Below are 22103 nucleotides of genomic sequence, written 5' to 3'. Positions count from 1 at the left end.
CCATTTACTACATGCGAGTGTGCCAGTGTGCGTGTGTGCCAGTGTGTGTGAGTGTTTGAGTGCGGGTCAAAGGCAAAGTCCACAATGTAACAAGCTCTCCTCTCAACTCACTTAAGTGCTTATCACGCAACAGGGTCAAAAAAAAATGAAAGAAAACTTTGAGCAGCTAACCGAAAATATAGAATAACTTTGAATGCATGTCCATTACTTCGGTTGGAATTATTCAAAAAGCGAAAGCAGGCCAAAGACATTCACTTCTAAAGCCCATCTCTCCATCTCCATCTCCGTCTCCGTCTCCATTCAATCTCGCATTATCTGGGGCACTTTAGCAACCTGTGGAACGCAGCCTCTTCAATGCGATGCAATACATCAAAAGGAAAGCGGTATGCTCCGCATTCTGCGGTCCACTGCCAGAAGCTAAATATGCCAGCTTAAGCCCACCCCCAAAAACCCCCCTTTCACTCCTCCTTTTCGGCCCCGAAAAACCCACTGACCCACCCAAATGCCACCCCGTATCCTTAAGCCCAACCCACTCAAAAAGGCCTTTGGACGGGCACAGTGAAATATGGCAAGCTGGCGCGCATACCGGAAATTCCAGCGACAACTTTGTTGCCCCACTGCTAATCCCTTAACTAATAGCAATTAATTTAAAGGACGACGATAAGCAACAGCTACACAGGCCAACACAGCAACAAGAACCAAAAACAAGAACAAGAACAGGCACTGAAACATGGCACGCAAATGGCTCACAGCGTGACCATTTTGCATAAGATTAAGAACATCGGGAGACACATTTTTTGTGTGTACCCATCCATGTAGCCTATTGGAATGTCGGTAGCCCCAAGACCCAAAACTTAATCCAATCCCAAAGGCCCCAAAAACCGAACCACATGCCACCACATGGACGGGCCCGGTCGCGTAGATTAATGAGCTCGGACTAAAACGCAACGATTATGTAAATCGACCGCAGCCAGTTAGGAAACCCCCCAAAATGCTATAGCTCCACAAAACAGCTCCTTGAAGTCGCAGTCCGTAGACGGTGTAGAACTTGCCATGTAGACGTAGATTTGTAGCTGTAAGGACGCAGGACACGTTATATGCACGCCCACTAATGTGATTTATTTCTCTGTCGCTGCCGGCGACGTTTCTTCCCTTTCTTCCCTTTCACACCGCTCCACCGCTTCAATACTCTTCTTGTCCTGCTTCTGGATGTCTCGCTTCCGCTTCCATTTATCCAGGGAGCCACCGGAGTGCCAGGAGCCAGAGGCGCCCGGGGGTCCGAGGGTGCCCAGGGGCTGAAGGGCGAGCCAGGCGTCGACGGACTGCCCGGAGTCATGGGTCCGCCGGGACCACCGGGTCCGCCTGGTTTGCCCGAGAATTACGATGTAAGTATTCTATAGAAACGTTAAGAAAAAGCAAAAAAAAAAACATTTGAATATATTTACCAGTTTGAATGTTTCATTATGTCCTAACGGGCTCACTACTCCATTTTAAAGCGAATTGAGTGTGTCACGAGTAATTTACTTTCGGGTCTTTAACTTTTAAATAAACGTTTAAATTGTCTGATGGCACAAAAAAACTTTTCATTTATATTTATACTTTAACTTGTTTCTATAAAAGTCGTTAAATTATTTAGTAGCCTAAGTAATGGAAATTAAATTATAAAAAATATCGTGAAACACTCAAAGTTTACTTTGGATAATCCAAAGATATAAGTATAAAAGTAAATTTAAAGTTATATCAAGTTCTTATGCCCTCGTCCCTTATATGTACTACATATATATAAATCAATTTACCATTAATTCATATTTTATTTACAAATAATTCTTACACATAGAGGACAAGGGTATCCACTCTTCGGCTAATCGAAGTTAATATTATTCATAACTTCCCTAGCTACGTTTCAACTTGGCTTTCGATCAAAATTGCACCTTTTACACTGGGCAAACACAGCGGCGTCAGATGGCTAATGCAGTTGCTCGCTGTCTGGTCGCGTATCCTTCCGTCGTTTCGTCCTGCCGCTCCTTGTCCGTCTGTTCTTTCAATCACGCACATCCTTATGAATTGCGAGGACTGGCCAAGGTAAACGTCCGTCGTGTTTTACAAGCCGCACAATTTGCCTAAACTAATTTCCTTCCTGGCTCGCGCAGTAACTGTGAAAAATTACCACCCTGGTGGCTCGTGGCGTCACGCCAGCTCCAGATTCAGATCCTTATTCCTATTCCAACTGGGAACTGAGAACTGGCGACTGGCAACTGGGAGTCAGAGTCAGAGTCTGCCACAAGCGGGCACGTTCGGTGGCCACCATTGTCGTTGTCGCGAATGCCACAAATGGCCTATCTCTGCTAATAATCTTAAAACCGCAGAGGTACCACGAAATCATCTCCTGGCGAAAGGGCCGAAACGTAAGCGTCTTGAGCACGCGAGCCACCAGACCAAGCCTAACCCAAATGGAAGTGGAGTCGTCGTGTCGACGCTGAAGTCAAGTGGAGTCTGCACTGGCAGAAAAAAGGTCCTACTTGAAGGCAGTTCAAGATAGGTTTAGAAAGTTACAGTAGAGCAGGAAAACCTAGTGAAGTAATATAAAATACTTCCTATAGTAATAATATAAAATAGTCAATTGCTCTATTAAATCTTGTAAAATATTTCTTTAAAATATTCATCTTTTTTTTTGTAATATATTCCTATAAAAATGGTTTATAATAATAGAGTTACTTTCCGTGCAAGTGTAGCCCTTACTGTAGTACTGCCCTTAGGCGGCAGTCATGGGCTCAGTTTTCAGAAGGCAGGAGGAAGGATTCGGGGTGCCGCATGCCACATGCCACTTGCCACATGGCAATGTCGATGGCGGTGTTCCAGCTGGTGGCAATTACCGTTATCAGCGCATGGCGCGCAGTTCACGCGGTTAAATGCGGTGGCACGCACACAGATACAGATACTGATACAAACACAGATACGATTGGTGAGCAGGGGTCAGGAGGCAGGAGGCAGGAGGCAGGAACATGGAGTCGGAGTCACCCACACAAAGGCAAACACATCACATCACTCCGGGCATCCGCACCGTTGCCACTTTGAACCCTTTCATGCAAGAGTGAAACTTTTCTTTTTGCCGCTCGGCTTTATCACCGCATTTCAACGCCGTATGTTGCCCGCTTTTCCATCTAACTGTGTGTGGGTGGAGTGGGTGGCTCTGGGTGACTGTGGGTGGGTGGGCCGTAATCATTATCGCACTGTTACGTTTATGAAAGTGTCAAGCTACTTGTGGTCGACGAGGCGGCAGTAAAAATCAGACAGCCACTCGCCTGTCGGCCCGGCCCGCCCATTGTTTAATGTCGGAGGGTTTATCATCATTATCATCACCCCAGAGTCGGAGCCTTTTTAAAAGCTTTCCAGGGAAAGACTCGTACCCTCGGCATTATCCTGTGGATTGGGCGGTGCCAGGACACACGACTAGGAAGCCACCAGCGGTTGAACAAATGCGCTAGAAACCCAAGCATATAATAATAAAATAGAAATCAGATGGCAAAGGGAAGGGGAAAGGATATTAATGGGATATATTGCTAAAGAACTTAAGGGATAATGTAATAATATATATCATATACTTTGCCTCAATGTAGGGTATACAATTAGTTGGGCGATATTAAGAGAAGACTGTTTCTAAAGGCACACTTAGAGTTCCTTAGGAGGGAAATGCTTTTATGTTTATTAGAACGGCTTTTGATTGTCGGCACGACATTCACTTCTTCAAATGTTTTATTCAGAAATTCAATTACCCATGCCCATGTACAATTTGTTTGTCTATGAGTTTAACCGCAAAAGTAAAAGTTGCAATTTTGAAACGCTTCCCGATTTTCTACCAGTGAAATCATCTACTAATACGCTTTAATTTCACGCCCATTGCTCTATATTATTGTTAAACGTATATCGTATATCCAAAAAAACTATGTATTCTTGTAACAATCAACACATAAATAACAGATAAATTGGAATCCAACCAGGACCTTCAAGGTATAAACATTTTAACAATTTCATCTTATGTTCTACCCACCATCACCACCACTTACTCGTTAATAAAACACAACTAAAATCGCAAAAAAAAAAAAAGAAAAGGTTTGTCGGGGGTTAAGCGCTGGCCACCGCCTTTAATGGACTAGAACCACTTGGCATCATTAGCCCCGCCCCGAAATCTGAGAGGCGGTACGCCCCCAAAAAGAGGCCCAACCACGCCCAAATAAGAGAAAAAACAAAAAAAAAAGATCATTAATCAAATTTCCGCCGTGTATTTGGGTGCATGTGGTGTCCTGGCGGCGGTGTCCCTCGTCAAAAACGGGGGCCGCCTGCTGTGAAGAAAAACGATCAGAAAAATGGGGGTACCCCGAAGACGAAGATACATGTATCGAAAATAAATTGTACAACAAGCAAATATTTAACAAATTACTATGCCCATATACACATACCCGCACACAGGAATCCCTAATGGTCAACTCGATGGGCGCATTCCGGGGCACGACGCAGCCAGGAGCCAAAGGTGTGCCCGGCGAGAAAGGTGATGCCGGCCAGAAAGGAGAGCGTGGCGATCCGGTAAGTCATGGGGCATGTTCTGATAAATGGCCCGGGTTTTCCTTGAACTCTCTCTCTCTCTCTCCTAACCTCCCAGTTTCCCATGCCTCTAGATGTGTGTGTGTGTGTGTGTGTGCGTGAGTGTTTGCATTATAAAGTGTATTTTGAGGGGGTGCGGGGTGGAGGTTGGAGGCCCACACGATTGTTGTTTCAAATATATAATAATAATAACTTCTGCCCTATTGACTACTCAATTGATTTCGAGGCTTCTTAAAAGGGCAATCGGGCCAAGGACTTTGTTTCCTTTCGGCCCAAATGAGCAAAACAGGGCTACGACGATAATTCTCTATTGGGCCGGGCCATAATCGTTTTTGGTCGGCCATTTGGGTGCAGAAGGTCAGAGGTTTGCATTTACGACCAAAGACCAGAATGTAGTTTAGCTGCAGATAAATAATAAAGCTCTATAAAAGCGTTTTTAAACTTGTATACTTTTACATTTTATTTTCAACTGTCTATTAAATCAAGAAATATGACTTTATGAAGAATCTGGATGTTCAGGGTTCGGTTATTTTAATATTTTACAGCTTCCCAAAGTGACAAAGGTATATACTACTAAATTTATTATTTTTAACTGTCTATTAAATCAAAAAATAGTAAAAGTGCTATGACTTTATGAAGAGCTAAGATAATTTTCGCTCGGTTATGGCACATTTTAATATTTTACTGCTTCCTAAAATGACTGCTTCCTGGCAAATAAATGCCAAGCGATTAACCCCGTGAAAGGATAAACGCCCCATCTACCAAATTACTACTTCAGTTCAAGCTAAATTGTACCCAATTTGATAGATAGTAATAAGTCTTTTCTTGGGACGCTCAGCTCCAGTTGAGGTCCTCCTATTCTATCCGTTCGTTATCCCGAATTTCGTATTTATGGCAACGCAGTCATTTGTGCAGGAAATACACAATTTGGGACATAAATTTCTATCAGCAGTTGGCCAACAAAAATGCGTCAGTTGCGACGATGGGGATGTGTCTTTCGATGGGAGCCAATTTGTGTGCATTTATAGCTCATTTGATTTTCAGTGGATATGATATGATCAGCAGCTTAAAGGGGGGCCACGCACACACTCATCATAAACTATTTGGTTTCGTTTCGTTTCAGTTTCTTTTCACTTCTCGTTTTTGGCATTACTTTCATAATAAGTTTTGGCCATTTGGAAAGCTCATCCTGCTTAGGCGACGCTTACTTCCCAGCCATTACCCTGTATGCCATTTAGCAGCTTAGTTGGGGTGGCTTTGCACCCTCGAACTCCCCTCTGCGGGACTCCCTTTTTCCAGGATATTTCTTTTATGTCCTGCAACCTAAAAACTTAAATCTCCGACCATGGCTCGCATAATGTTCTTGTTGTTAGTCTGTTTGTTTGTCGGTTTGTGTTTTTCCCGGCTTTAGCTTTTGAGCTCGGTTACCTTCCGGGTGTCGCAGATTACTCTTCCAAAAGCGGCATCCAAATTGGGCCCACGACCTTTGATATATATGCATAAGTAATATTTATGCGGCTTGTGGCACAGGAATCTGGTGTAAGAAGGTCGCTCTTTTAAGTAGTTATTCCCGCCGGTGGCCACACCCGAAATTAATCGTGCGTGAAATAAAAAGAAATTATGCACACAGCACACACACACACACACTTGATGAAACAAAAAAAAAATAAAAAAAAAATCGATTGGGATTTTTATGATAAATTCACGCCCAATTTGTCAGGGAGACGGCTTTATTGCATTACAATTTTCGGGGGAGAAAACTAATATGGAAATTAGCATTTTAAACGTATGAATACACGCACAATTAGGTACGTTTCATTAAGCCTAAAAAACAGGAATCTCAAAAGACATCCAGTCGTGTGTGTGTGTGTGGGTGTGGGTGTGTGTGTGTTGCCTTATTAATTATTCATTAGTTGGTATTAAGTTGGCGATGTGGAGCAAGGTTCGCCAACGCAACAAACTGGGGAAAATCGAGGAAAGTAGCAGCCGGATCAGCAGCGAGCCTCCCAATTTTCCCCAACCAACTGCAGGCGTGCGAATTTATGGCGAACCATTTAAGGCGCTGATGATGTGGAAGACGACGCTGGGGATGAATTGAGTCGAAGGAAGGAAGCAAATTTCCACAAAAAGGACCTCCTTGCCCCCTCCCTGCCCCAAAAAAGGAATATGGTTTTGTGTTTTCGGGCTTGTCACCAGGCATTGCATAAATTTCTCTGCTCGTGTGTTGCGTGTGTGTGAGTGTGGGATTTCGGAATTGATTTGATTTCAAAATGAGTTTGAATTGAATTCCTTTTTTTTTCGGTCGTCGACAAAACGTTTGAAATTGAGTTTTACGGCCAAATTAGGCGAGAGAACTGCTGTTGCCGCTTCTAGGCTCCCTACCCCCCACAACCGTATATGTATAGTATTCCCCGTGTTCCTTGATTTCCCCCCCTGGGCGGGCACACATGTATGCCTACACATATTTAAGACCGTAAATCATTTCACACAACTTGCGCTCCTTTCTCACCGAAATCTTTCCGCTGGCAACAACAGGGTCACAAAGGTGCACACGGGCCCAGCGGCGCAAAGGGTGAGCCCGGCGAACCGGGAACACCCGGACTGCCGGGATTGCCGGGACAGGCTGGACAGCCCGGCGGACTTGAGGGACTCGCCAGCGCCAATGGGACCAAGGGCGAGCGGGGCGAGAAGGGCGAGAAGGGCATGCGGGGTCGGCGTGGAGGAACGGGCACCACTGGACCAATTGGACCGCCCGGAAAACCCGGACCCATGGGCGATATTGGACACTCGGTAAGTGAAGGGTGGAAAGCGACTGAAAGAGTCCCGACCACTCACAACTTTCGCATGCATATTCATGAGATTGACCAACTTTCACATGCTTTCACCCATGCTGGCCACAAATTACTTCGTGGGTGCTGCTGGCACTGAGTTTTTGAAAGAAAAAAATGTGTTTTTAAAAATGTTGTTAAAGTACAAAATTATCTAGATAAAATGGCAATCTTGTGGATGGCCGCGGTATTTACAATCAACAAGAATAAAGGCATTTATTAAATTTAGGCATATTCAGCATTGCATCTAAAACATATTTATGTTAAAAAGAGTTTTTAAAATTCGCCAATTTTTTGGCAGTATTTTCTATATTCTATATATTACGATCCTAGGTCGCTGTTGCTGTTACTATTATTTTGGTTTTAATTGCGAATTAGTTTCCTATCCTAATCTTAGACCGAATAACTCAAAATTGTGGCTTACGGCGCCCATGACCTAGGCTATATATTCCTCGATGCTAAGAATGTTCGCAGACAAACAGAATTTTCCTGGCCGCATTCGCAATCTAGACAATCAGGGCACTGAAAGAGGTTGAGTCGCACAGCAAGAGGAGCTGCTGAAAAAAAAGGACAAGAAGCGTTGGAATAAAGTCAAACGAAAAGTATTTTAAGTGCATTTTCATCACGGTTATTCAGGACGCGGCAGTTGGTGCATCGCACGATTCCAATGGCAGTTTACCCAGAATTTCCGCCATTATTCCGCAATAACAACAGCTAAGCAATGCCAGCAAGGAGCAAAGTTTCCTATTTTTTACTTTCTTTTTTTTTTGGATCCGAGTCAGAGTCAGTGAATTGAGAGGCAGGCGCGTGTGCTGCACGGTATGCCATTGCAAAAGGACACCATGGCATTCTCTATGCCAACTGGCATCGTTTACCGCCCCGAAAAATCAAAATCAAGCAACGTATTTACATGAGCTGCCATTTCTGCAGCCAAATTTTTGGAGTGGGCCACGGAACTTTGGCTCGATTGCCGGAACGAGCAATGAGACAAAAGCGTTGCAACTAGCAGAATTGTTGCACATTCCGAAAACGGCAAAAGTTTGCCCGTTTTTCTGGCCATAGTTCAAGTTGCCCCATTGGTCCGATTCCCAGTGTTAGGAACTGCATTTGGGCCAAGTTGGATGTGCTGCTCACGGGGCATTCCATGTGGCTGCTGGCTTTTGCTGGCAATGATCTTATAATTTGCTCTACAACTTTCCCACTTACGAAGCGAGGCGAGTATGATTTTTACTGGCCATCTGGAAACTTGGATACCTGCCGGTGTCATTGTCATTGAGTGCATTTTAAACAAGCCTTATAGTATCATTATTTTTCATACAATAGCCATTTTGTTGTTAAGTTTACTGATTTTAATGACCCCAACATTAATTGATTCACAGGGCCGTCCTGGCATGACAGGACCAAAGGGTGAGATGGGTCCCAAAGGACCGAAGGGCGATTCCGGCGGACGCGAGGGGGTAAGTGCCAAAAGTCGATGTCAAGTATACGCCCCGTGGGGCAAGAGAATGGTGATGGATCACCAGGGGTGCTCCATGTACTCACCTACTGAAACTCACTTGCAGACAAAGGGCGATAAGGGAGACCGAGGTCAGGATGGTCGCGATGGCTTGCCAGGACCTCCAGGATTACCCTCAACTGGTGGAGGCGATGGCGACAGCGGCGGCGTGCAGTACATCCCAATGCCAGGACCTCCAGGACCTCCGGGACCACCGGGACTGCCGGGTCTTTCCATCTCTGGCCCCAAAGGAGAACCCGGAATGGATTCGCGTAGCTCCTTCTTCGGCGATGCATCCTACTACGGACGACCAGGTGAGATAGGCTATGCAAAAGTGTGCTATACTAACATAAATTGTATATATGTCACTTGTGAGCTTAGTTAGCTAGTGGTCAATATCTGTACATAGTTAGCATTATCCTTGCCCAAGAGCAACAAAAAACCAAAAAACCTAACTTATCCAACCGCTATCAATCCATGTCATTTGCATCGTCCTCGTCATCAAGGAGCGCGCTCATCCTTGGACGAACTCAAAGCACTGCGAGAACTGCAAGATCTTCGCGATCGGCCCGATGGCACAGCCGGTAATCGAACTAACTAACTACAATCTACAATCTACAAACGAAACTCCATTCCACCACATTAGAGTAGTTGTAGTCCTTTTGTATGTTGCATGACTTACCTTTTGATTCAGCTGATTACGTTCAGTTCCTAAATTACCTTTTCAATCACCACCAACTCCATTAATGGGTAGTGAGTTCCTCATATTTGCACATCATCATTAACTCATTTGCCATTGATGGAGTACAACGTGTAAACATTTTCTTTATGCGCGATTTTTCCCATCGTCATGACTTTTCCTCCTCCTCCTTCGCCAAAAATGGGAAAAACCAACGACTCATGGCCCCCTTCCCCACACACAGATATTACATATTTTAGTTACCAGTAATATGTTGGTCAGAAGTCAAAATGGAAAATGGTTGAATGTGTGCAGATGTAATATTTAAGCACAGTTTTATTCATATTGAATTTTGGGCACACATGTAGAGCAACAGGATATAACAAGGCTTTTTAATTATAATTACATTGTTAAGTGCACGAATATTGATTTATTGATTTGCTCATTCGAATATCAAATATTGTAAAGGCATAGAATTTGTGAATTTGCGTGTAAAGAAAACTTTGAAAAAACAAATAGAAGTTAGAAATAAGTATGTTGGCACTGTTGTGGTTTAGCACTTATTAAATTCAAACTATGTGAAAGCAGGATATCAAACGATGTGTCATAATGCATGAACTATGTATTTTTAGAGACACCACGCCAGCCAGGACATTCCCACAAGCATGAGGAGACCCTGGGGCTCGTCGATGGCGAGGAGCCATACTTCTCCGCATCCTCATCGAACATGAACATGAAGATTGTGCCTGGCGCAGTCACCTTCCAGAACATCGATGAAATGACAAAAGTGGGTGTCGATTGGTTAAATTTGGCAACTGCCATGTATTTTTAAAAACCCTTTCGCTGATATAGCATAGTATATGTGTGTACATATGTGTATTCCGCAGAAATCGGCCCTGAATCCGCCGGGCACATTGGCCTACATCACCGAGGAGGAGGCGCTACTGGTTCGCGTGAACAAGGGATGGCAGTATATTGCGGTGAGTTTTGGGACAAATCCTTTTTCGGTTTTGGTTTTGGGTTGCGATATGATTTCTGGCTCCTAAGCAAACAGAGGGACTTTTAAAATGCCAAATATGACAGCCGCTGAGCCCGCCGCCCGCGGGCGGTTATTATTTTATAGATCCCGCTCCCTTCCCTCCTCGCTTCTTGTGCCATTATGGCTATAAGCTGCTCTTTGGCAAAAAAAAAAAGGAAGGAAAAAAGGAAAACAATGAAGGAGATTCAAATGCATGCAAAAGTAGATGAGACAGGCGTGGCAGAAGCTTCGTCTTATTTATTTATTTATTTTCCTGTGCCTGCCATAAAGTAAGGTTTGTTTGGCATTGCCCTTGTATCGACTCGTTTTTTATTTGCACATTAAATGTTGCAGACGTTCGGACTGATTGCCACCCGAATGTAGGAGGTGTATGTACATACTATACACATACATATGTGTATCTGCGTTATTCAATTATATTGACTTGCGCTTGGCTTTTCACTTGAGCCGGTTAAGGGATACAAATACAAGGGGACACGGGGGGGTGCGACTGTCCTGAGACATGTGGCATGTGGCAGGCAATTTGAGTCAGCCAAGTCAGTCAGTCCGTCAGAGGCTCAAAAAACATTTATTGATGGCACATAAAACATGCATCGCTTCATATGGCTTGGGGATAAGTAGAAGGCAGACCATAAATTCTTTTGCCAGATTAAAAGTAATATTAAACGGAAATCGAAGGTTTTTATTGTCGTCCTCTGGACAATTCTCCTAAAATGTCGAAATTTGCCAATTAATCTGGACCTTGCGTTGAAGGTGAACTTGCGCCTTATGGGAGCCTTTTATTACCCCACTTTCTCCCTTGCAATTTGCTTGGGTCAGCAGAAATTACACACAAAATTGGTCGATTTCACAATAGCTTGTTAAACATTAAAGTGGCTACAATTTGGACTGCTTGTTGCGTTATTGAAATCATCAAAAAATGGAAAACGAAAGGCCAGCCAGGGGAAACTAGTGCCTCGATTGTGCGAAAGTGTACAAAATTCTCCGAATTGGGGAGCTGTTGCTGCTGCTGGTGCACAACAACAACATCGACAACGAAAAAGACGAAAAAAAAGTGCTCGAGATTCGATTTCCGCTTCCGTTGTTGCAGGGCACAAAAGTCAGCACAGCAGGGTTGTGCCTCGTGGCTCCAGGATCCTGGTTACTGAGCACCGAGCACCGAGTCCCGAGTCCTGGCAACTGGCATGTGCATAAGACAGCCCGGAATGAAAACGAAATCTCTTGCCTTTGACGGCAGCATTTAAATACTTTTGACAACAAAAAACCCAACACAGCACCATGAACTGTCAGTGTGTGCCGAGTAATATGGCGAAATCGGGTGGAGAGCAAAGGACCCTTTGTTGACGGAATATCAGCAAGCCCGGAATTTGGCTGCACGGAAATAAATAGTTATGTACTTATGCTCCAATAATACTCCAATTCTCGAAATGTTCGTAAAATGAATTCCCATTGAATACAATACTTTAGTCTGCAATTTCTAACTTAATATAATGGTTCTATTTTCGAAATAATAGTTTGTGAAGTATTGCGAATCTTTGCCGGTGTAGTCGGGACTCCCATTTGCATTTCGCTTTCGTCTGGGCCAAGTACACAGCAGTCTGTCGAGATAGCGAGATGGTAGCCGAAGCGCCAGCCTAATTAGATTTCAGTACACGAGTCGACTACTTAAAGTTCAAAATAGTAATTAAAACTTTTGTCAGACGACGTCGCGCATTATGGCAGTCGAAAATTTGACCCTAATACACTGGGCCCGCTAAAAAGCTTGGGCTGGGCGAAAGGATGGGCATAAGGACTCAGATCGGGGAGAGGGGATGGGGAGTGGGACACTTGCTACATATATTTACCCAACACGTAATGCAAATATTTGAGCAAAAGTTTCAATACAACGCTGATTTCATCGCATAATGGCAGGGAGCCGAACACCGGCTGTTTGCCTTCTGTTCCAGCGCTGAAATATTAACTACTTGAAAGGGTCTGACGAGCATACATATTTGCGCACAGAGCTCTTGTTTTATTAATTACAAATTCGTCAAACGCTTGTTTGTCTCTGCGCCTTTTAATTACGATTCCACATTTAATTCTCTCCCCCTTTTCGTATATCCATTCCCACTATCTTCTGCAGCTGGGAACTCTGGTGCCGATTGCCACGCCCGCTCCGCCCACAACGGTGGCACCCTCGATGCGATTCGATCTGCAGTCGAAGAACCTGCTCAACAGTCCACCGCCCCTGCTCAATACGCCAACGGTGAGTGGAAAATGATGGAAAATTGTCATTATCTTGCTGCCACACATCCACCTGCTTGCCACATTCGAATCGCATCCACATCCATCGGTGGTATAATGACATTGATACCGGGCCAAAAAAAGAGGAATTTCGAGCTCTGCGTCGGAAAATCAGAAGTCCTAGTTGCGATTCCCTTTGCCTGCATTAATTGTACCCGACTTTGATGTGCTCAACATGAATTATTTATAAATCGAGAAGCACGCTGACACTGATTTTCCGAATGTCATTTCCCGCCGAGAGTGTCTAACAAAAATGTATTCTACTCTACATAATTAGGTTGGCGATTTATTGATAGTTATTTTATGACGCTGCATCAGACATACAAATTTTATTGTAGTAGGAGTATACTATCAATGTTTTGCCAACTTAACTTTCTTCCAAGAAAGCTACAAAAATACACCACAAATGCACTACACACTACTTGTTCCTAATTTCACATTGAATACTCAGTGAGACGAGCTGAAAAGCTGAAGCAATTGCTATCGATATAACCTACTAAACTTATTTATAATTAATTGTCATTAAATGCAGTTTACAACCGCGCCCGAATACGAAACGGTAATTAAATCCATAATATTCGCATATCGTAGTGTCGACTAAAAAATAATAAAAACCAAACGGGCATATTTTCAAAAAGCCAAACGATTTTTGCACACACACACTCGTTGAATAAATAATTTGATTTGTTTTGCTGGTCGATGGAAATATTTCTAATTAGCAAAAATTGAATTTTAAGTTCTGTTGTACACGGAACAATTGGTGTAGTTTGATTTTCTGCTTTTGTCTGTATCCATTGTTTTTATAAATATATATTCACTAAGCCAATGGAAACCCTATACTTTCTATCTAGACAAATAAGTTATATGTTTTTGATTTCATTTCCTTGCGTGTTTCTATGTGATTTGCTTTTTTAACTAGACGCTTCTTGATTGAATTTTGTGTCCTTTGCTTTTGGGTAATCCATGAAGCTTAGTTCTCAACGAAACCAAAAATCCAGAATGTTGAGAGCTTCTTTTTTGTGTCTCGGTGTTCGTATGCTCGGAACTTTCCATTTAGATATATTAAATTATGAACATTTTTGTCCCAAATTTATGGCTGCGTCTTCAAACAAATTTAATGGATTCGAAAATAATAAACAAATTAAAATCGCATTTCCAGTGGTATCCGCGAATGGTGAGTCCTCTTTCTCCCCCCTCAATTTAGCTAGATCCGACCTTTGAGCTCCTCTGCCCACGTTTTAACATTTTTATGAGTGCTGTTTTTCTTCTGTATTTTTTTGTATTTTTTTTTTGTGTTCATTGCCCGGAAGGAGGTTTTGGCATCTTTTGTTTTTGTTTCCTTAGAGTCCCTACAATTATTTGAGATATTTTACTATCCATTACTCGTACCTATCAATTATTCTACTGAGTCCCCGGGGGGCGGTGGTTGTGACCGCCCTCCCTTTGTTAAGCAAACAATTTCTGGCTATTAAATTCTGTATTAATTAGATCTTAAAATGCTTGACATAAATTCCGCATTAATTTCGTGCCATATTTTCTTGGATCCGCAATAGCTACGCGTGGCCGCACTGAATGAGCCCTCCACCGGCGATTTGCAGGGGATTCGGGGGGCGGACTTCGCCTGCTATCGGCAAGGACGACGGGCAGGACTCCTGGGCACCTTCAAGGCATTCCTCTCTTCCAGGTGAGTACTGGGTTTGCCTTTTGGCAGCGAGTGTGTCTTATCATTTTTTAGATTTTTCACGCGTATTTGGCCTGTTTTCGTGTTTAGTTTTTTCGTTGCTGGATATTAGGATTTTTTCACAAATCCAGCTTTGGGAATTTGTCGCTTCAATGCGCGGCATTGCTCATACGCCACGTTTCCCCGACTGAGCCGACACTTTGGGAACTCATTAGTTGCCGCATAATCTTGATATTTGAAGCGAGGCGAAAGCGGCAAAAATGCGCGCGCCCAAAGTATGAAAACAAAAGCTTGTGAAAACAATTTCGTGCAATTTATTTACCCAGTGCTACCGGCAAACCAGGAGGGCGGTGGTTTGTAGTAGGAGTTTTACGAGTTTTGGTGTTTTGGGGTGTGTAAGGAAAAAAGCATAAATAAACAAACGAACAAAGAGCTAGCATAGCACCTGCCCTTCAGACATCTTTTGATGGCAGTTTGTTTGTTCGCGTATAATTGCCGCTCGTATGCTGGCAATAACTTGTGCATAAACGGAATGCTTAACTCTCGTCTCGCGTCTGCAGGGTACAGAATCTGGACAGCATTGTGCGTACGGGTGACCGGGATCTGCCCGTGGTGAACACTCGTGGCGATGTGCTCTTCAACTCGTGGAAGGGCATCTTCAATGGCCAAGGTGGCTTCTTCTCGCAGGCGCCGAGAATCTACAGCTTCAGCGGCAAGAACGTGATGACGGACTCTTCATGGTACGATTCTACACTGCTGCTAAAACTTTTCAAATAAATACATATTGGTAATAATCTTTGTAGGCCCATGAAGATGGTGTGGCACGGCTCGCTGCCCAATGGCGAGCGCTCCATGGACACCTACTGCGATGCCTGGCACTCGGGTGACCACCTGAAGTCCGGCTATGCCAGCAATCTCGATGGCCACAAGCTGCTCGAACAGAAGCGCCAGTCCTGCGACAGCAAGCTGATCATCCTGTGCGTGGAGGCACTCTCGCAGGATCGCAAGCGCAAGAAGCGGGAAATCGGCGACGGCAGCAGGTGTGTACTTACACGTGTCCTATTGATTTGGCATTAACGTTTTTATTACTTGCCAACTTTGCTCATTACCTCCGTGGCCACAAGCACTTGTGCACAGTGAGAAAATACCACCTTGTTTTGAGCCTCTAATGTATTCACAGGCTTTGCAAACTACAAATGATGTGTTCAAAATCTACTTTAATTATAGTTGATGAATGAAAATATGACAATTATGACCACTAGCTTCGTTTAATATTATTTAATTTTGTCACTGTTTCTGTTTCATTCCACAGTCACGGCGAAAGTGAAGGCAGGGAGTTCAAGACGGCCGATGAGTATGCAGCGCATTTAGAAAATTTACTGCTGTAAGCGGAACCGGAAGGAAGAACAAGAGCGGCGTCACACCAAACCATTCTCATGCATAAAACAAAACAAATCACAGCACACACACACTCGCACACACATACACACCTACGTGCATACATTGAATGTAAACGTGAATCATGGCCATGCATATAATCAGCGAATTCCAAACAAAAACCAAAAAGAGAAATACTCAGACGGCAGATGGATGTTGCATATAAATACATACTTACATATATTACCCGTACGCATACACACTACTCGTAGGTAATATGTCTAATATATTGCTACACGTCGTATATGATAAACACAAATAGATATATATATATATATATCGTGGATATATATATTTGAGTTGTACTTTATGTTTAGGACACGGCACGAGCAAGCAGCAATTTTTTGTACAAGCAGGAAACGTATTCGTAGTTTGTAAACTGTAATTTGTAACTTACCGATAGCCGTAACCGAACTAATATCTAATTTTGTAATTACATAAGCTCACCCACAATGAAATAGAAAAATAAAAGAAAAGAAAAACAGCAGCGGAACACCCAGTCGCCTCCGCCTACGCAATACTGGCCAAATTAGTATCCTACTTAGATCGTATGGCAATGCACCCGAGAATCGAGAATAGAGAATCGAAAATCGAGAATCCAAAAGCGAGCAACTCTTCACAGGACCCTGTATATGCGTGTATAAATGTGTATTTTTGTCAAAAGACTTCTAGGTGTGTGTACATTATAAGTAAGCCCTGCGTGGTTACGATACGAAACAACCGTTTTTAACTATCGCATGCAGCTCTTTCTGCCCAGTCTATATACGGTATATATATCTGAAGGTTATATAGGATATATGTTTTACGACCGATTTCTACAGTACTCCTATCGTAGGCCAGAGATTTTCTACAGCGTAGCTCGCGATTACCCACAATACTCGTTACCGACGAATATTCCACATTCGGATCGCAGTTTTTATATGCATCAGATGAGTAACGATAATGAAATTATAGCATAATCAACACACATACACATACATAAGTACATACACACATCCGTCGTGGATGGTAAATTCGTAATTTATTGTCATTCGATAACGAACACTTAACTAAATTCTAATTATAGTTACCGATAGTTAGTTACATAATAATTTCTTTTTGCATTTAACCAATGCATTTCCAACTACAACATTTGTAATGTAATTAAACGTAATTGTAACGACAGTTAAGGTATTAATTTAAAACAATAAACCACAAATGCAGAACACAAAGCGATTGGCGCGGCAGCCAGTCGCACGGTGACATTATATAGTACGATTAAAGTAATATAAATTTAGTGAAATCAAAACTGAAGTGCAGAACCCTCTAGTCCTAAGCCTAAAATATGAAGCGATGAAAAGAGCAGAGCGAGTGCATAACAGAGATACATAATAGCATAATATAATTGAATAATATGAAACAATAAAAAGTAAACTATCAAATGCAGCAGAAGTCTTGTCATTCGGAACTTCTCTACTTTTCTACTTTCTGCTTGTAGTGCAATTTATTTAAAGGCTATGGAAAATAGCAGAAAAGTTTGCTGCACATCGTGGTAAATTGCTTTTGGGTGTTTTGGCCTTAAAATATTAATATCCATAAACACGCATTGAAATTTCAGAGTGAGCCCGAACACACTTGGCATTTCGACAAATCCCCCATGGATCCGGGCGCAATTGTTGTCTATCTGAATTCGAAATATTTTATATGGCTCATACATTTTTCAGGATATAAAAAATATTACAAATTCATCTACCTGGCCATCTACCTGGGCAAATGCCGCCTAGAAATTACTTTGCTCAATATTTTTCATTTAAGTTGGAATCAATTTTCATTTCCATCCCAGTCGGCCCAGCATGGCAACAAAAGGTATTTTTATATGGTTGGGGCTAGGGGAAAACAAAGAGCATTGCTCCATTTCCATATCCACGTTTACCTGTATTTGTATCTATATCTGTATCTATGTCTGTATGTGTATCTGAATCTATATCTGTATCTGCATCCGTAGTCCCATTGAAGCTTGTCTGAGCCGCACGTTTGATAACCAATTTAAATAATTTTTCACTTGAATTAAAGCAAATGATTTCAAACAAAAAGAGCCACGCCACAGTCACTGCGAAGCTCGGCGGGGCCATTGATGCTTTATGAATTTCAATGGCAGGCCAACATAGTTTCCGGATGCGGATTTCATCCTGAGCTCCGATACCCCGGCAGATACAGATACATTTTCCCAATTCCGATTCCGATTCAGATTCAGATACTTAGGCAGGGGCTGTATGGCTGCTGTCAGGCAAATAAACAAACAGGCCAAGAAGCTGCCGAGTGCCAACAGTTGCGATTCGGCTTGGGACTGCCAGCCTCAATTGTGATTGAAGCCGCAATATAATCGGGGAAATTTAACGTGGAACTGGATTTGGTGGCTGAATTGTTGGAGGAACGGCCGGCACTTAGGCACAAAGCAATCAAATCAGATGAGCGGGATGAAATTTTAATTTAATGAATGAATGCGAATCTCTTGTATTAGTTGATTAGCCGCAAAGCCAATTCAAATCTGAGCCCCGCCCTGCACGCCTTGGAAACCTCGCAAAAACTCCACAAAAAAGGGGGGGGGGCATGTATACGGAGTTTTCAATTATAAGCCTTGCTTGAGGTGGTCCCAGGGCCAAAAAGTTTAAATTCCGTGTGCGGCTGACAATGTCATTCATCATAACACATTTAGCCGTGAGCTTATTAGATTCCACTTTTGTGCCCAGCCGCATTTACAAGTTTTCCAAGCTTGTTTTCCAGCTCTCTCGCTTTTCTTTTCCGTACCATTCCGTACCATTCCCTTCTGTTTTCTTTTTTATTGAAACACAAAACAACTTTGCCAGCCGCACATACGAGGCCAGCATCCGTAACAAGTTGGCTAACACACACACTCGCGCACACACACACACACTGGCACCCATTCAGAAGGGCGCACATACATATGTCACGAGTAAAAACAATTTATCATTTAGCTTATCAAGACGCGCGGCCTAACGTCCATTATTTTGCGGACGCTACGCAGAGAATTGTTTTTTGATGATAGCCCCCAGTTGTAGTTATTCCTCCTTCGTTTTTTTTTTGTGGGATAGGGATTCTTAGGTAAGCAACACGAAAATACATGGCAAATGTCTGAGAAATGATTATTGTTCTGCCCGCATGTGATTTACAATCTATCATAGCCATTGGGAATTTCGAATTACGCAGAGTTATGAATGGGTTCTAATCAAAGCAGATGGTCCTTTGAATGAGTTCCTAGATCCTACCATTCAAACAGCACCGAAATAGCAATGCCAAAGGCGAACTGATTTTTAGGTAAATTGCAGATTATATTTCTTAATCTCCTATTCCCATTCCCTACCAGTCAGTTATTTATACATATTTCCGAATAATTTTAGACATTTTAAAGGCTTTTATACCTCAACACATGAGATTTATCCTTTTTAATGGGATTTCTATCTTGCCCAAGATAGACAATTACGGCGAACAAATTTCTTGAAATAAATATGCCTTAGAAAGGGGCTGTTTTTCAGTGTTGGGGGGGCGTGGCCGCACGGCCGACTCACGTGTAACTAAAAACCAACAATTATGCATGCCAGACCGCAGGAACCGCTGCCACGCCCACAGCCAGCAGCCCACAGCCCACATCCCAGAGCCCTCGCGACGTCAACGTAGCGGCGACAGCGACAACGGAATCGGAATTTGCATAACTTTGTATGAGATTCTTGCAGCGCAGCCATGTCGAGCCACAATATCATTTATACATGCATGCAGTCCACAATCATGTGCACTGAACAAAACTTCTTTTTCACTAGATTTGGAACGAACTATGCTGCATACTTGGACCAACTGTAGTCATAAAAAAGAGTTTGGATCAATGTTAAGCGTTTGAATACTCAGCTCTGCGCACAAAAATGATACAAAACGTGTTTCCTACAGAAGCCCATAATTTAATAAACCTTCATCGATTTTTGAGGCATCTACTTACAACTTTAGAACACACAAGACAATATTCAGTGAAAACTCAATTGATTAGAATATTTGAGTGTGTTATTCTTTTCAGTGCAGCCATGGCACAGGGCACGTATACACTGGCAGACAATGTCAGTGAGCCGTCAACATTTCAACTTGTCATGCGAGCGGGAAAAGCGTGGAAAAGAGCGGCACAGGGGGGGGGCACAGGTGAAGGTGGGCGGGGGCACAGGCAGAGGCAGGGGCAGAGAACCGTGCTGCAAAGTCGAAGACGTTGCCCCGGGCTGTAACATGGCCTACCTTCAATTTGTCCGTGTGCCCCGCCGCCATCCGATAACCCCACCTCCACCAACCTCCACGTGGCGAAGGGATTGGGTTAGCAACTTGGCGGCGGCGGGCAAAAAGCGAGCCCAACCGCACAGCGCCGGCTTTTGTTGCATACTTTGCTGCGTTGCCGGCAACGTATTATTTCAGTTACGTTTTGCGGAAATGCAACTGAAAACTTGCAATTTGTTTGACGTTTCGGTATTTTTTCGTATGAATTTATAATGCCCTCGACTTCAACACCTGTCGTTTGCCGTTCATTCATTCGTTCGTTCGTTTGGTTGTTTGTTTGTTCGGTTGTTTGTTTGGCTGTTTGGTTTGCCAGGAGTTTGCTTTCTGGTTGCTGCTGATTTACAATGCATGCGATCCTCCTCGGTTCTGCCCCTGTGGTTTATTGATATATCAGCGGCATCGTGATTAGGCGAAAAGTCAGGAAATATACAAGTCCACCTTCGTTGCTGTGAGTGTGTGTGGGTGTGTGTACACACATGCGTATTTATGTTATGCCGCCGCAGTAACACACAAAAGGTAGCAACTTTTAATTGAAAAACTTGGGCACTTACAACTTGCAAGGAAGCGGCGGTGAATCCCCCTCGGTTCACCTCACACCTCGCCCCCTTGCCGCGCTATTAGCAGTTGCAGGCGTAGGTGGCGTGGGCGTGGCACTGTGGCAAGTGGCAATACTGGCATTGTCGCCGGCATTACTCAAGTTGTTAGCAATGTTTACAAACACAATAAGCAAATACGCCAGCGACGGTGGCGCCACCAACAAGTGCACAGAGATAAAAATCTAGACAAAAATCCAAATTAACCATTTAAGTTTAAATTATCATTTTAATTTGACTACTTAGCCAAGGAGATTTCAGAATAAGTATTTGTTTTCCCTTTTTTGAATGTTCTATCACTTACAAGTTTAAAAAAGCTGACCAAAAATAATTATTTTAATGCAATTTTAATGATCTAGAGGTGTTTTTTGTTTTTTAGTTCAGAAGTTGAAATTAAATAAATAAGTTAATTTCAATAAATCTTTCATTTCTAAGCTGAAGTCATGCGCTTTTTCATTTCTTCATATACAACTTTTTTCCCTTGCCTTCTGTTTTTGTCAGTGCTTTTATTTCCTGTTAGTGAACAGGTTTAGTTGACTTAAAGACGGCATCGTCAACACGAGTCCTGCTTACATAGAAAGTTTTCCCGCTCCTGGTTTTATTTTCCCTCGGCCGACTGATAGTTAAACAGCACTAAGCAAAGTCTGGCTGGGAAACGTGCGATAACTTTTCCATTTTGCTGCTGCGTAAATATTTGCCACCTCGCCAATCGGCATTTACCACCTGGAAAGGAATGCAGGTGCAGGTGCAGGTGTCGGTGCAGGTGCGATGGCCAGGACAGCATTTAGCCATCTTCCTCTAATTAAACTAGCCGGGATCATCGAAATAAAACAATGAAATCAAAATGCTAAAATGCTTAACTTTTAATTAGCAATAGAGCTGTGGAGCAGCGGCGCCCCAATACATAATTAAAATTATGATTTGGCTTTTTGGGAACTAATCTATTTTGGGCGAATCGTAATTGGCAGACGGCAAATTTCATATGCAAATTGTATTAGGCATCAGGGGAGATTCGCCCTCCCCCACACATTCCACACAATGACCCATTCTGGGAGGTGGCCAGCTAACCACGTGATTATTGAGGGGCTTATGGGGGGGGGGGAGGCATCTGCAGTTCCAGCTGGCAGAAACAATTCACTTGCATAAGCCAGCGACTGGCCC

The 22103-nt window shown here is 43.1% G+C and overlaps 1 protein-coding gene across 6 annotated transcripts in view; it reads left to right on the top strand.

The window, feature by feature from the left end:
• LOC122615617 (collagen alpha-1(XVIII) chain) overlaps window positions 1-17157 on the top strand; it is a 55964-nt gene extending 38807 nt beyond the window's left edge. For 3 of the 6 annotated variants that reach the window (XM_043790627.1, XM_043790628.1, XM_043790631.1), the window contains 14 exons: window positions 1239-1385; window positions 4468-4581; window positions 7135-7389; window positions 8807-8884; window positions 8990-9236; window positions 10234-10388; window positions 10489-10581; window positions 12763-12885; window positions 13456-13482; window positions 14083-14097; window positions 14477-14607; window positions 15165-15344; window positions 15408-15644; window positions 15917-17157. In XM_043790627.1, coding sequence (XP_043646562.1) covers window positions 1239-1385; window positions 4468-4581; window positions 7135-7389; window positions 8807-8884; window positions 8990-9236; window positions 10234-10388; window positions 10489-10581; window positions 12763-12885; window positions 13456-13482; window positions 14083-14097; window positions 14477-14607; window positions 15165-15344; window positions 15408-15644; window positions 15917-15992 — 1878 coding nt within the window. In that variant the 3' untranslated portion in view covers window positions 15993-17157. The remainder of the gene's footprint in view (window positions 1-1238; window positions 1386-4467; window positions 4582-7134; window positions 7390-8806; window positions 8885-8989; window positions 9237-10233; window positions 10389-10488; window positions 10582-12762; window positions 12886-13455; window positions 13483-14082; window positions 14098-14476; window positions 14608-15164; window positions 15345-15407; window positions 15645-15916) is intronic. The other 3 variants (XM_043790630.1, XM_043790632.1, XM_043790629.1) reach the window with 2 other exon arrangements.
• Window positions 17158-22103: the final 4946 nt, after the last annotated feature.

This window comes from Drosophila teissieri, chromosome 3L (assembly GCF_016746235.2).
Source record: "Drosophila teissieri strain GT53w chromosome 3L, Prin_Dtei_1.1, whole genome shotgun sequence".
Lineage (NCBI taxonomy): Eukaryota > Metazoa > Arthropoda > Insecta > Diptera > Drosophilidae > Drosophila > Drosophila teissieri.
This window is presented reverse-complemented; position numbering and strand designations above follow the sequence as displayed.